The sequence below is a fragment of the Pristiophorus japonicus genome, chromosome 15 (genome assembly GCF_044704955.1).
Source record: "Pristiophorus japonicus isolate sPriJap1 chromosome 15, sPriJap1.hap1, whole genome shotgun sequence".
Taxonomy (NCBI): domain Eukaryota; kingdom Metazoa; phylum Chordata; class Chondrichthyes; family Pristiophoridae; genus Pristiophorus; species Pristiophorus japonicus.
The window spans coordinates 92,353,836-92,368,564 of record NC_091991.1 but is presented as its reverse complement, the minus strand read 5'-3'; the positions used below and the strand labels follow the sequence as shown (position 1 = coordinate 92,368,564).

The window sequence follows — 14,729 nt, the reverse complement described above, 5'->3', positions numbered from 1 at the left end:
CATAGATTTAAAGTAATTGGGGGGAGGTTTGGAGGGGATTTGAGGGGAAATTTTTGATGGGGGTCTGGAATTCACTGCTTGAAAGGGTGGTAGAGGCAGGAACCCTCACCACATTTAAAAAATACTTGGATGTGCACCTGAAGTGGTGTAACCTACAGGGCTACGGACCAAGAGCTGGAAAGTGGGATTAGGCTGGATAGCTCTTGGTCGGCCGGCGCGGACACGATGGGACGAATGGCCTCCTTCCGTGCTGTAAATGTCTATGATTCTATGATTTATCCTGGAATAATTGAAAAGTACACAGTTATAGATCACGTTCTTCCGCCCTCTGTTAGGCCTGGAGCTTGCTGTGTGCAAATTGGCTGCTGCGTTTCCCACATTACAACAGTGACTACACTCCAAAAGTACTTCATTGGCTGTAAAGTTCTTTGGGACATCCTGAGGTCATGAAAGGCGCTATATAAATGCAATCCTTTTCACGCTCACCTGAGAGGTCAAACAGGATCTTAGTTTATCCATCAGCAAGATCGGCATAAAAATGGGCAGCAATTTTAAGAGGAGGGCCGCTGCGAACTCTGCACTATTTAGTTTGACCCACTGGGCCACCAGGGAGGGTTTCGGCCAGGGGCCAGCGGCCTGGCACTCAAGAGTCGGCCGACAAATAAAATAAAATGGCATCCGCGGCAGTGCGCCCTCCCCTTTCTGCCCCTGTGAACAGCTGCCTTTTACCCCGACTCTCCGCTTTCTATCTTGAAGCCCGCTAGATATCCAAAAGATGTGAGTGTAATATATATAGCTCCACCTGTGGACTCCCGTGGCACTGCAGCCAGTGCTGTTTATAATAAAGAAGAGAACAGGTCACCTGACAGAGTTCCGGTGTGTTCTGCCATCTTAAGGCTGTGTGTGTTTGTGAGTTGCTGAAGATATAACAATGGTGATGAAGATGGGATAAAGCGACTAAAAAAAGCTGCAATTTTTGTTGGTGGAGGATTCAGCCAACCGACAGAGAGACTTTGAGAGCTTCTCTGTTTTGATTAACAGCTACAAATCCAAGCTAAATTATAAGCACACGTGTTTGAACTGCCAGAGTCCAGATGGCCGTGCCTATTGGAATAATAGGATGCTTGGGGGAGTTTCAATGCAAACGTGAAAGTTTCGGAGCGTATGTGGAGCGGCTAGAAATGTTTTTCACTGCAAATAATATCATCGAAGTCCCCACTGATGAAAACCATAACCGGGTGGTGTTGGAATGACAAAGGGTGATTTTCTTAACTGAAGCAGGGCCCGAGGTGTATGAAACCTTTTCTTGTGCCTGTCAAACCAAAGAACTTTAGCAGATTTAGAACAGCACTACAGTCCAGAGCCCCTGGAAATTGCTGAAAGTTATTGTTTTGGAATACGAGATCAGTTATTGATGAGAGTATCAGTGAGTACATTGTAGCTTTAAAAAATCTATCCATTCACTGTCATTTCGGAAACTTTCAGGACCGAGCATTGCGTGACCACTTTGTTTGTGGGATGAAAAATGATGCGATCAGAAGAAAGTTATTGACAACTCCTAACTTGACTTTTGATTTAGCTTGTCAGACAGCTATGTCAATGGACATGGCCGATCAATATTCCCGAGAATTTCACACTATTTCCAGTCGTCAGACAACCGAAGTGAATCACTTGCAGGTTAAAAATAAAAGGCAGTTGGGCCCCAAGGTCTCAGAAACTGGCAATGGTAACAGAGCATTGAAGTCCTGCTATCGGTGCCTAGGACAACACATCGCTCAAAGTTGGCCATATGTGAAGGCAGAATGTTTTATCTGCAGGAAAACTGGGCATCTTGCGGAGGCATGCCGACTGAAGGGTAAACCAGCTTTCAAAGCTATTAGTAGAAATCCCCAGAGACTACATAGCATGGAAGAAAAATAACAGGATGAAGTGGAGCTATATATATTACATTTCTCCCTCCTTAATATGCACTCAAGGAGAAACGACAGTTGTCATTGGATCACAAATTGGCTAATTTTATAATTATGTATCGTAATACTCCTCACACAACTACTGGTAGAACACCAGCAGAGATGTTTCTCAAACAACAGCCACAAATCAGATTCTCGTTGTTAAAACCAAACTTGGCCCAGTCTGTAGAAGAGACACAATTAAGACAGAAAGAGAATCATGATAGAGGTAGAGTAAAAGAGAGAAGTGTGAAATTAAATCAGAAGGTGAGAGTGAAGAACCATCACCATAAATGGTTAAAGTGGTTACCAGGAAGAGTGGTGAAGATATGTGGTCCTCGCACATATTTGGTCAAGATGTTTGATAGTGGACAGGTTAGGTTTGTTCATATTGATCATATTTTACCCTCAGACATGGAAGGAGTTGAAGGTGGGAGTGATTCCATTATTTCTGACTCATCAGATAGTTTTGATACACCAGTAGCAAATCCAACATCCAATGTACTGGAAACAAATTCAAGAGAAAGCCAGAATTTAAGTCTGAGTCCGAGTCAGTCTGAAGTTAGAGAGAGTTCAAATGGAAATCAAGGGCATCCCTTGGAGGAAAACTTCCCTCAGAATCAGCCTCGAATGAGTTTAGATTCGACACCATGTTTGGAAGTTTCTGTTCGAGAGTGAAGGTATCCTCTTCGAAACAGAAAACAAGTGGTTAAGCTAAATTTGTAAATATGGCAAAATAAGTCCATGTCCTTTGTTATGTATAACCATGCAAGTTATGTATGATGATTGTTTGTTATAATTACTTCTTCATTAAGGAGGGAGAAGTGTATAAAAGCAGGGAAGTCTTGTTACAGCTGTACAGGGTATTGGTGAGGCCACACCTGCAGATTTGGTTTCTATATTTACGAAAGGATATACTTACTGTGGAGGCAGTTCAGAGAAGGTTCACTAGGTTGATCCCGGGGATGAGTGGGTTGACTTATGAGGAAAGGTTGAGTAGGTTGGGCCTCTACTCATTGGAATTCAGAAGAATGAGAGGTGATCTTATAGAAATGTATAAGATTATGAGGGGGCTTGACAAGGTGGATGCAGAGAGGATGTTTCCACCTTCGAGGAGACTAGAACTAGAGGGCATGATCTTAGAATAAGGGGCCGTCCCTTTAGAACTGAGATGAGGAGAAATTTCTTCTCTCAGAGGATTGTAACTCTGTGGAATTCACTGCCTCAGAGAGGTGTGGAAGCTGGGACATTGAATAAATTTAAAACAGAAATAGACAGTTTCTTAAACGATAAGAGGATAAGGGGTTATGGGGAGTGGGTGGGGAAGTGGAGCTGAGTCCATGATCGGATCAGCCATGATCTTATTGAATGGTGGAGCAGGCTCGAGGGGCCGTATGGCCTACTCCTGCTCCTATTTCTTATATTCTTATATAGCTCCACCTGTGGACTCCTGTGGCACTGTAGCCAGTGTTGTTTATAATAAAAAAGGGAACAGGTCACCTGACAGAGTTCCGGTGTGTTTCACCATCTTAAGGCTGTGTGTGTGTTTGTGAGTTACTGAAGATATAACAGTGACCAAAAGAGGTAGGCTTTAAGGATCATCTTAAAGGAGGAGCATGAGGTGGAGAGGCGGAGGGCTTTAGAAAGGCAATTCCAGAGCTTCGGGCCCAAGCAGCTGAAGGCACGGCCGCTGATGGTGGAAGGATTCAAATCAGGGATGCACCAGAGGCCAGAATTGGAGGAGCGCAGAGATCTTGGAGGGTTGTCAGGCTGGAGGTGGTTACAGAGTTATGGAGGGGTGGGGCCATGGAGAGATTTGAACACAAAGACAAGAATTTTAAAACTGAGGCGTTGCCGGACAGGGAGCCAATGTCGGTCAGCAAACACCGGGGAGGTGGGTGAATGGAACCTGATACAGGCAGCAGAATGAACTCAAGTTTCTATAGCATAGATGATGGGAGACCATCCAGGAGAGCGTTGGAATAGTCGAGTCTTGAGGTAACACAGGCCTGGGTGTGAGTTTCAGCAGCGGATGAGCTGAGGCAAGGGGCGGAAATGGGCGATGTTAGGGAGGTGGACGTCGGTGGTCTTGGTGATGGAGAGATAACGGGGTCGGAAGCTCAGCTCAGAGTCACATAGGATGCCAAGGTTGCGAACAGTCTGGTTCAGCCTGAGACAGTGGACCGAAGACTGTGGGGGAGAAATTCGGTCATGCCTCATTTGGGGCGGTAACCCAGGCAGAGCAGTAATTTTAGCGCCTTGCAAAAGTTTGCGCCTCCGTCCAGAAATTCGTCAGTGTCGACGAGGAGCTGACAGGGCGCTAAATTGCACACCAGAGCTAGGAGGGGGAGAGGGGATAACGAAAGTTTGGTCGGGACATTTGGCGGATCCATTGAGCATGCGCGGAACTCCGAGTCAATCCCGGGAAAAGCCGAATCTTAAAGGCGCGGCACAGTAATGCTCCCATTAAAGTTTTCTCAATCACTTGTTTCCATCCTGTACTGTGATGTTTGTCTGCCGCTGCAAACTGGGAGGCTCTTGCACCATGCTGTGTGTAAACGTTGCACTGACTGTGACCTCCGAGGGAAGCACTTCCTCATCCCTTTAAGTAGCTGCCAGTTAACGACTCTGCAAGCCTGGACCCACTGTTTATCCAGACGCTGTTCTTGGCGGGCGCTCAATGAGGCGCACGCACCGAATTTACCGAACGTGGGCGTTGCACCAGGAATACGTCGGGATCGGAGCGATCGCCAGCAGCCGGCCGCTACTGGTTTGTGCCCCTGGTGAGCCTACAGTGAATTTTTGGTCAGGGTGCACGCCCGGTCGGTAACCTCTGACCTTCCCATTAACGCCCCCTCTGGCTGCTAACTGAGGCGTCAGGCAACCGAAAATCAGACCATTTAATTACTTCGATCGTCCCAATGTTTAATCGGGGGAAATTTCAACTCAGCCAGGACTGGATGTCAGACGAGCAGTGTCATCAGTCCGAGGCGGTGACTGGGTGGACAGAGATGTCCCAGGCTGCCCTGCACTGGGCTATCAGGTCGCACAATGTGCTGCGTTCAAACACACATCTTCCCTTTGCTTTCTCCATTGCTGGAGCTTTAAAACACACGTGCCCCGTTGACGAGGTTTCTTGCTGGATGTGGTTCCTGGCTCATCCTGGAGGATTCCTGGAGGCTTTCAAGATGTACAGGGAGCCTAAGTTCTCCCCGGGTGGGTGATGTAACTATGGCGATGAGACAACTGGCGAGGGACTAAGTGAGGAAGGCAGCAGAAGGCTTCATGTTAATTCAGAAGCTTTGCGGTTCAGTAAAAACTAAAGTGATGAATAATTAAAGTTTTCTTAAATAATTAAGCATCGAGTTTGTGCTGGTTTGTAGCAGAAAATTCACTGGTTTTCTAACAGTCCTCTTAAATTCCTTGTGATCTATGGGTGAGACAGGCAGTGTGTCTTTCGTACGGTCATAGCAAAGCAAATCAAACGTCAATATCCAAGTCAGAGAGCCAGGCAAAAGCTCCCGGTGTAACAGCGTGGATATCCTGTAGGCTGCCTGCCAATTCCCTCTGAGGGCAGTGCTCTATGATGTGCTCCAGGGTCTGATTAGTTGCTCCACAATCGCATGATGGGGATGCTTTAATCTTCCACCAATGGAGAAGTTGGCAGCATCGACCATGACCGTTTCTGAGGCGATTGATGGTTGTCCACTGTTTGCGAGGAAGGTTTGATCCTTCAGGTGTACTGTGGGGTCCTCGATAAGGAATCCATTCCGTATGTCACAGTTCTTCCAAGCATTTCACCATCGGTCCTCAAGGCTGTAGCCGCTGGAGAAATACCTCCAACGATGTCTCCGCAAGATCCTGCAAATCCCTGGGAGGACAGATGCACCAACGTTAGCGTCCTTGACCAGGCCAACATTCCCAGCATTGAAGCACTGACCACACTTGATCAGCTCTGCTGGGCAGGCCACATTGTTCGCATGCCTGACACGAGACTCCCAAAGCAAGCGCCCTACTCGGAACTCCTTCACGGCAAACGAGCCAAAGGTGGGCAGAGGAAACGTTACAGGGGCACCCTCAAAGTCTCCCTGATAAAGTGCAACATCCCCACTGACACCTGGGAGTCCCTGGCCAAAGACCACCCTAAGTGGAGGAAGTGCATCCGGGAGGGCGCTGAGCACCTCGAGTCTCATCGCCGAGAGCATGCAGAAATCAAGCACAGGCAGCGGAAGGAACGTGCGGCAAACCTGTCCCATCCACCCTTACCCTCAACGACTATCTGTCCCACCTGTGACAGGGACTGTGGTTCTCATATTGGACTGTTCAGCCACCTTAGGACTCATTTTTAGAGTGGAAGCAAGTCTTCGTCGATTCTAAGGGACTGCCTATGAGTGAGTGAGTGAGAGTGAGTGAGGGGAGATCGCTGAAGGGCTTCACCGCGGTCCAAAATGGCCTTGTAGATTGGAGACGGGTTGCTGGTAGGTTGGTCAAGTCGGCCTGGATTGGCAGTGTGCAATTTAATGTTTTGGCTTCAGTGCAGGTGTGTGTGTGAAGTGCTGCAATTATTCGTCAATACCAGCCTGAGCTGAGATAATGTTGATCATCAGTGTCTGGGCAGTAACCGGGCACAGCACATCACTCATCTGTTGGAGAAGCCGTCCAATTTGTTCTTGGCCCAGAATCTGTGGTCGGCGGTGAAGCAAAGGCATTTATTGCCGGACCCGAAGTAAGCTTTCAGCAAAGATCTTGCGACCAGTGGCGAGAATTTGGGGTTTTCCGACCCGTAATTGAAATCGATGGAGGTTAATGGGGATTGCCAGCTGCTGTGATTTTAACACGCTGTCTAAGCAGCCAATCAAAACGCAGAATTCTCACAGGCAGTGAACCAGGAAGTAGGTGAGCCCCTAAAATTCTACGGGGGAGAAATTGTCCTTTGTGCCTCCGGGGGCGATGGTGGGACGCTAACGGCTTACTGACCGGGCGCGGCGAGATTACCGATGGTTGCAGGTTAGTGCCGGCGGTAAACCGTACCGCCTCGATCTCCCGCGCCCCGGAGATCGTGACATCATCCGGTGCGCAGCGCCCCGATACCGCCCCAGATACAATATTCGGTCCCGCTCCCTGCAGCATGGCCGGGCGTCAACAACGGCAGCTGAAGGAGGCGTTGTGAGCTGGGCCGGCCGCTTGGGGAGCGGTAATTAAAGGCAGCGGTGCTCAGGTAGGCCAACATTTGATCCTGAGCCCTCTGTGCTGGTTTTTGAATGAATTCCCCACCCTGCGATTGCTCAGTCCCGGACCGTGCGAGAGAGCTTGGGGCCGCTCTTCGTGGATCACGGGTGCCGTCTCCGACCATTCCCAGCCTTACCTAGCAACACCCTCGGCATTGGCCCGTCCCTTCCAGGGAGGGGAGGAGCCTGTGAATCCGGCATCGCTGCACGGGACATTGTGCCGCATTCTGCCGTTACCGCCCCCTCCCTCCGTTTAGCGCACCAAGGGAAATGGTCACGCTTGATTTAGCTCTCCACTTACCTCCTGGAGCGCTAAACTGGAAGTTCGCTCCCACTGGAATTGGGTATGCCCGGCGATACGTTTGTGCTCCCGCAAAAGTATTCGCCCCAAACCGGGCCCTACGCAATTTCTAGCCCTAACTTTTTGTAAATGTTAGAACAAAGATTGGGGCTCTCACATGGGGAAAAGGTAAACCTGAAATACACATGAACAAACTTTTTAAAAAGTTGTATTTTTTATTAAAATGGATAAGTTTGACAATGCAGAAAATTAAAATGAGTTTTTCATAATGTTTGTTTAGCAGTCAAAATGCTGTTAAAGCCCCAGCTACACCTAATCCCTTTGGGTCTAACTATTAGTGGGGAATTTAACAGCGTACTTACTGTGGAAGAGCCGAAGTTGACATCAGTTTTGCTGATTTGCGAGAATTCGCTGATTGCCGGCTCTGGGGGCAGGGCGGAAGGGGCAGTGCGGATGGAGGTGGGCACACAGCCTGTGGTGAAGCAGCGAATGATAGACCAGGCTGCGTGCGCCCTAAATCCCAGTCGGTGTCAAAGACCAAACGATGGCGAACGCTGCCAGTTCGCTGGCGTCAGGACCGCCAATTCCGGGCCAATAATTCCCCACGTGGGATATGGGCGTCACTGGCATGGATGGCATTTATTGGCCACCCCGAAGTTGCCCGTTGAGAAAGTCGTGGTAGGTCATTTCACAGGGCAGTGAAGAGTCAACCACGTTGATCTGGGACTGGAGTCACCTATAGGCCCAGACCGATAAGGACGGCAGATTACTGGATGGAATCTGCTTGTATACATAGAGCACCATGTACTGAAAAACAGCTGTGTTGTGCCATGTATAATGAAAGTCTCGGCACTGTTTAGCAACTTGTAAAGAAATGTAAATGTATCCCCACCCATTCCGTGTACTGCTTTCATCTGCATAGTGCTACATGTAACGTGATTGGTAATCGGTATTGAAATGTATCCTGGAATCTCATCTGCTCCATGTAATACCCTTATTTGCACAGTACTACATGTAACGTGATTTACAGATTGTACTAAACTGTACATTGAAATGAAATGCACACTAGTGAATTATATGGAACTGCTGTCAGCATCCAAACGAATTGTATGGAATTGCTGACTGCGAGGTACTGAACTATTTTCCAATGTATTGTGAAAATTTTGTATGAATAAAGTATTTTTTTTTTTTAAAAAGGATAGCAGGCTGCAGTGAACAGTGAGCCAGTGTGTTGTTACGACAAGCCAACAGCTTCATGGTCACTTTTACTGAGACCAGCTTTTTATTTCCAGGTTTTAAAGATTGAATTAAAATTCTCAAATTTCCACAGTGGGGTTTGACTCCCGAGTTCCCTGGGTCACTGGTCCTGGAACATAACCATTACACACTGCACCCGATTGATGATAGTGGGAGGAAAATCAGGCAGATTCTACGACAGGAGGTGATGTGGTTCATCGAAGATACGTTCACCCCAGCCATGGCCTTGAGCTTTGGGCCTATTCTCCTCCCCCTCCGCTATGGAAAATGAGCCTCCCATCTATCCAGCCTCAGCTCAGTGCCAGCGCGCCCCTTCCTCTCACGGGTTTGCCTTTGAAGGGCTGGAGCTGGGGTACCCTGCCTTCACCTCCCACACAGCGCTGAGTGTGTTGGTTTTAGCTGGAGCAGCAGTTGGCTGGTCTCAGTGTCTCTGGGTCAGAGAGGAGACCAGCTGCTGGGTCTCCTGCCCCCAGTCGCTATCAGTTACTTCTTGCTGGGAAGCGTGCAGGCGTGGACACCGACCCAGGGCAGGGATCAGTCTTGGCTGTGGTGTCCTCTGCCGTGGAATAGTCTCCTGGGACTCACTGAGATAAGAACATAAGAAATAGAAGCAGGAGGAGGCCATACGGCCCCTCGAGCCTGCTCCGCCATTCAATAAGATCATGGCTGATCTGGTCTTGACCTCAACTCCGCTTCCCTGCCCTCTCACCTTTACTCCCTTATCGTTCAAAAATCTGTCTATCTCCGCCTTAAATATATTCACCCAGGCGCCACAGCTCTCTGGGACAGAGAATTCCACAGATTTACAACCCTCTGAGAGAAAAAATTCCTCCTCATCACCGTGCGACTCCTTATTCTTAAACTATGTCCCCTAGTTCTAGATTCCCCCAATGAGTGGAAATATCCTCTCTGCATCCACCTTGTCGAGTCCCCCCTCAGAATCTTATACATTTCGATAAGACCACCTCTCATTCTTCTGAATTCCAATGTGTATAGGCCCAATCTGCTCAACCTTTCGTCATAAGTCAACCCCTTCATCCTGGGCATGGGGCTGTTGGGGATCTTAGGCAAAGCCCATGGCCCTCTGGTAGGGGAAAAAAGAGAGAGAGAGACTAATATAGAGGGACAGAAAGAGAGAGAGACAGATACAGAGAGACAGAGAGAGAGAGAGAGAGACAGAGACAGAGGGGGGCAGAGAGAGGAGCTTCACAGTAATAGACACCAGAGTGGGTGAGCTGTGTGGGAGGTGTGATATGCAATACGTTTGCTAAATGTATCCTTTATTTTTTCTGCCCTCAGGTGTGATCGACAGGTGTACACCAATCAAATATCACTACTCCTCGGCAATCCTTCCGAAAAACCTTTCATACAACATCACAAAAACCATCCGACAGGACGAGTGGCACTCCCTGCGTAAGTCTGAAACCTTTTACTGGGAACTTTTCTCTCCCAGGTGGCCTTTGTGACTGTGGTTATACCGGGCTGCGGTTTCTGGTTGTGGCATGTGGTGATTGCCGTCGGTTGGTGGGATTCCTGCAGCCCGTTTGCACACAGGTGGTTTGTGCGGGACATGAGCCTGGCTGAGATGAGGAGGGTGGGGCGTATAACTGTTTGCTGAACGGGGCTGGGTGGGTGTACATAGATCGATCACACGATGTTTTCCGGTGCACAGTGGGACTGTACTGAGTTGAGGTAAAACAACATTGAATAATTTCACACAGTTATCTGGCTGGAATCTCCCATGGTCTTTCGCAGTACTGTGCTGTACTGTATGTACACAGTGTCGCTCTATTCACACACACACTTACAGAACTATTTCATGAGTTTTAAGTTGTAGAAGCATCAATCCTTTACTGTGCATTTCTGTACTCAATCTGTATCTTGTTTTATCCTGCTCACACTGAACTTAAGGCATATTGATTACCTGTGTAACAGTTAGATAGGATGCAATGATCCTGGGATATTCTTCAGAGCAACATTACTATTACACTGATGATTGCACTCGCCAGGGAGCATTACTGGCCTGTTGGGTTATAATACCGAATGACTAGTCATTTTGTCCCAGGATTGTTTAATGTGTCGGTCCCCGAGGGCTGCTTAATCCAATATACTTTAACATTGGGTGATACTCTTATTTCCTTGTGTTAAATTGCTCCCACTATTCCCATGCTACTCACTCACAGCTCAACATGCTCTCCCCAGATGTAACCCACGTTTGTTTAATGGTCCTGAGGGGCTGGCCTCGATAGTGATCTGGCTTTTCACAATCCTGGGCAGGAGCTGTTGGAGATCTTAGGCAAAGCCCTTGGCCCTCTGGTAGGGAAAAAGAGAGAGAGAGAGAGAGAGACAGATATAGAGGGACAGAGAGAGAGAGAGAGGGACAGAGAGAGACAGACAGAGAGAGGGAGACTGAGAGAGGGAGAGAGAGACAGAGACAGAGCGAGTGAGAGAGACAGACATACAGAGAGAGGGAGAGAGAGAGAGAGAAAGACAGACACAGAGCGAGTGAGAGCGAGACAAACATATATATATATATAGAGAGAGAGAAAACAGTACTGTTGCAATTGCTGACAGTATCTAATTATTATTAAGTGCATCCTGTTCTCTATACATCACTATGTTTGTAGATTTGTGTGACAGGAGCTGAAGACTCCATTATCCTGGGCTAACATTTGTCTCCACCTTTGGAAGAACAAAATCTTTAATTGCCCGGGTGGGTGTTACTCACAGGGCAAGTCAGCACACCTCCACCATTAGATCCTAGTGATAGTGTCACTCTCCCAGTGCAAATAACTTGCCGCGACACTGAAATAGATGCGAGCAATATGATGAGGCCATTCATTAGTTGCTCGGTGGTTGTCTGGTCTATAAATTGCTTGCCTCCCATGTTTTAAACCATCACCTCCCCCTGTCCTCAGGAGCCAGTATTCACAACCTCCTCCTTCAGTCAGCCCCTGGCCGATAGGCAGTACAGAACCCCATCACTGACCTGTAACCAGTACAGAACCCCATCACTGACCTGTAACCAGTACAGAACCCCATCACTGACCTGTAACCAGTACAGAACCCCATCACTGACCTGTAACCAGTACAGAACGCATCACTGACCTGTAACCAGTACAGAACCCCATCACTGACCTGTAACCAGTACAGAACCGCATCACTGACCTGTAACCAGTACAGAACCCCATCACTGACCTGTAACCAGTACAGAACCGCATCACTGACCTGTAACCAGTACAGAACCCCATCACTGATCTGTAACCAGTACAGAACCGCATCACTGACCTGTAACCAGTACAGACCCCCATCACTGACCTGTAACTAGTACAGACCCCTATCACACACCTGTAACCAGTACAGACCCCCATCACTGACCTGTAACCAGTACAGACCCCTATCACACACTTGTAACCAGTACAGACCCCCATCACTGACCTGTAACTAGTACAGACCCCTATCACACACCTGTAACCAGTACAGACCCCCATCACACACCTGTAACCAGTACAGACCTCCATCACTGACCTGTAACTAGTACAGACCGCTATCACACACCTGTAATCAGTACAGACCCCCATCACACACCTGTAACCAGTACAGACCTCCATCACACACCTGTAACTAGTACAGACCCCTATCACACACCTGTAACCAGTACAGACCCCCATCACTGACCTGTAACCAGTACAGACCCCCATCACTGACCTGTAACTAGTACAGACCCCCATCACACACCTGTAACCAGTACAGACCCCCATCACTAACCTGTAACCAGTACAGACCCCGATCACTGACCTGTAACTAGTACAGACCCCTATCACACACCTGTAACCAGTACAGACCTCCATCACTGACCTGTAACCAGTACAGACCCCTATCACACACCTGTAACTAGTACAGACCGCCATCACTGACTTGTAACCAGTACAGACCCCCATCACTGACCTGTAGCTAGTACAGACCCCGATCGCTGACCTGTAACTAGTACAGACCCCCATCACACACCTGTAACCACTACAGACCCCTATCACACACCTGTAACCAGTACAGACCCCCATCACACACCTGTAACCAGTACAGACCTCCATCACTGACCTGTAACTAGTACAGACCCCTATCACACACCTGTAATCAGTACAGACCCCCATCACTGACCTGTAACCAGTACAGACCCCTATCACACACCTATAACCAGTACAGACCCCCATCACTGACCTGTAACTAGTACAGACCCCCATCACACACCTGTAACCAGTACAGACCTCCATCACTGACCTGTAACTAGTACAGACCCCTATCACACACCTGTAACCAGTACAGACCTCCATCACTGACCTGTAACCAGTACAGACCCCCATCACTGACCTGTAACTAGTACAGACCCCCATCACACACCTGTAACCAGTACAGACCCCCATCACTAACCTGTAACCAGTACAGACCCTGATCACTGACCTGTAACTAGTACAGACCCCTATCACACACCTGTAACCAGTACAGACCTCCATCACTGACCTGTAACCAGTACAGACCCCTATCACACACCTGTAACTAGTACAGACCCCCATCACTGACTTGTAACCAGTACAGAACCCCATCACTGACCCGTAACCAGTACAGACCCCGATCACTGACCTGTAACTAGTACAGACCCCTATCACACACCTGTAACCAGTACAGACCTCCATCACTGACCTGTAACCATTACAGACCCCTATCACACACCTGTAACCAGTACAGACCCCCATCACAGACCTGTAACTAGTACAGACCCCGATCACTGACCTGTAACTAGTACAGACCCCCATCACTGACCTGTAACTAGTACAGACCCCCATCACACACCTGTAACCAGTACAGACCCCCATCACACACCTGTAACTAGTACAGACCCCGATCACTGACCTGTAACTAGTACAGACCCCATCACACACCTGTAACCACTACAGACCCCTATCACACACCTGTAACCAGTACAGAGCCCCATCACTGACCTGTAACTAGTACAGACCCCGATCACTGACATGTAACTAGTACAGACCCCCATCACTGACCTGTAACTAGTACATACCACCATCACACACCTGTAACCACTACAGACCCCCATCACTGACCTGTAACTAGTACAGACCCCCATCACTGACCTGTAACTAGTACAGACCCCCATCACTGACCTGTAACTAGTACAGACCCCCATCACACACCTGTAACCAGTACAGACCCCCATCACTGACCTGTAACCAGTACAGAACCCTATCACACACCTGTAACCAGTACAGACCCCTATCACTGACCTGTAACCAGTACAGACCCCCATCACTGATCTGTAACTAGTACAGACCCCTATCACACACCTGTAAGCAGTACAGACCCCCATCACTGACCTGTAACCAGTACAGACCCCTATCACACACCTGTAACCAGTACAGATCCCCATCACTGACCTGTAACTAGTACAGACCCCTATCACACACCTGTAACCAGTACAGACCCCCATCACACACCTGTAACCAGTACAGACCTCCATCACTGACCTGTAACTAGTACAGACCCCTATCACACACCTGTAACCAGTACAGACCCCCATCACTGACCTGTAACTAGTACAGACCCCTATCACACACCTGTAATCAGTACAGACCCCCATCACTGACCTGTAATCAGTACAGACCCCCATCACACACCTGTAACCAGTACAGACCTCCATCACTGACCTGTAACTAGTGCAGACCCCTATCACACACCTGTAATCAGTACAGACCCCCATCACACACCTGTAACCAGTACAGACCTCCATCACTGACCTGTAACTAGTACAGACCCCTATCACACACCTGTAAATAGTACAGACCCCTATCACACACCTGTAACCAGTACAGACCTTCATCACTGACCTGCAACCAGTACAGACCCCCATCACACACCTGTAACCAGTACAGACCTCCATCACACACCTGTAATCAGTACAGACCTCCATCACTGACCTGTAAC

At 48.5% G+C, this 14,729-nt stretch overlaps 1 protein-coding gene across 1 annotated transcript in view; it reads left to right on the top strand.

Moving 5' to 3' along the window:
* Positions 1-14,729, top strand: part of LOC139281533 (transmembrane protein 178B) — a 632,140-nt gene that overhangs the window by 129,504 nt on the left and 487,907 nt on the right. The window contains exon 2 of the mRNA XM_070901700.1: positions 10,035-10,148. Within this exon, the coding sequence (XP_070757801.1) occupies positions 10,035-10,148 (114 nt within the window). The remainder of the gene's footprint in view (positions 1-10,034; positions 10,149-14,729) is intronic.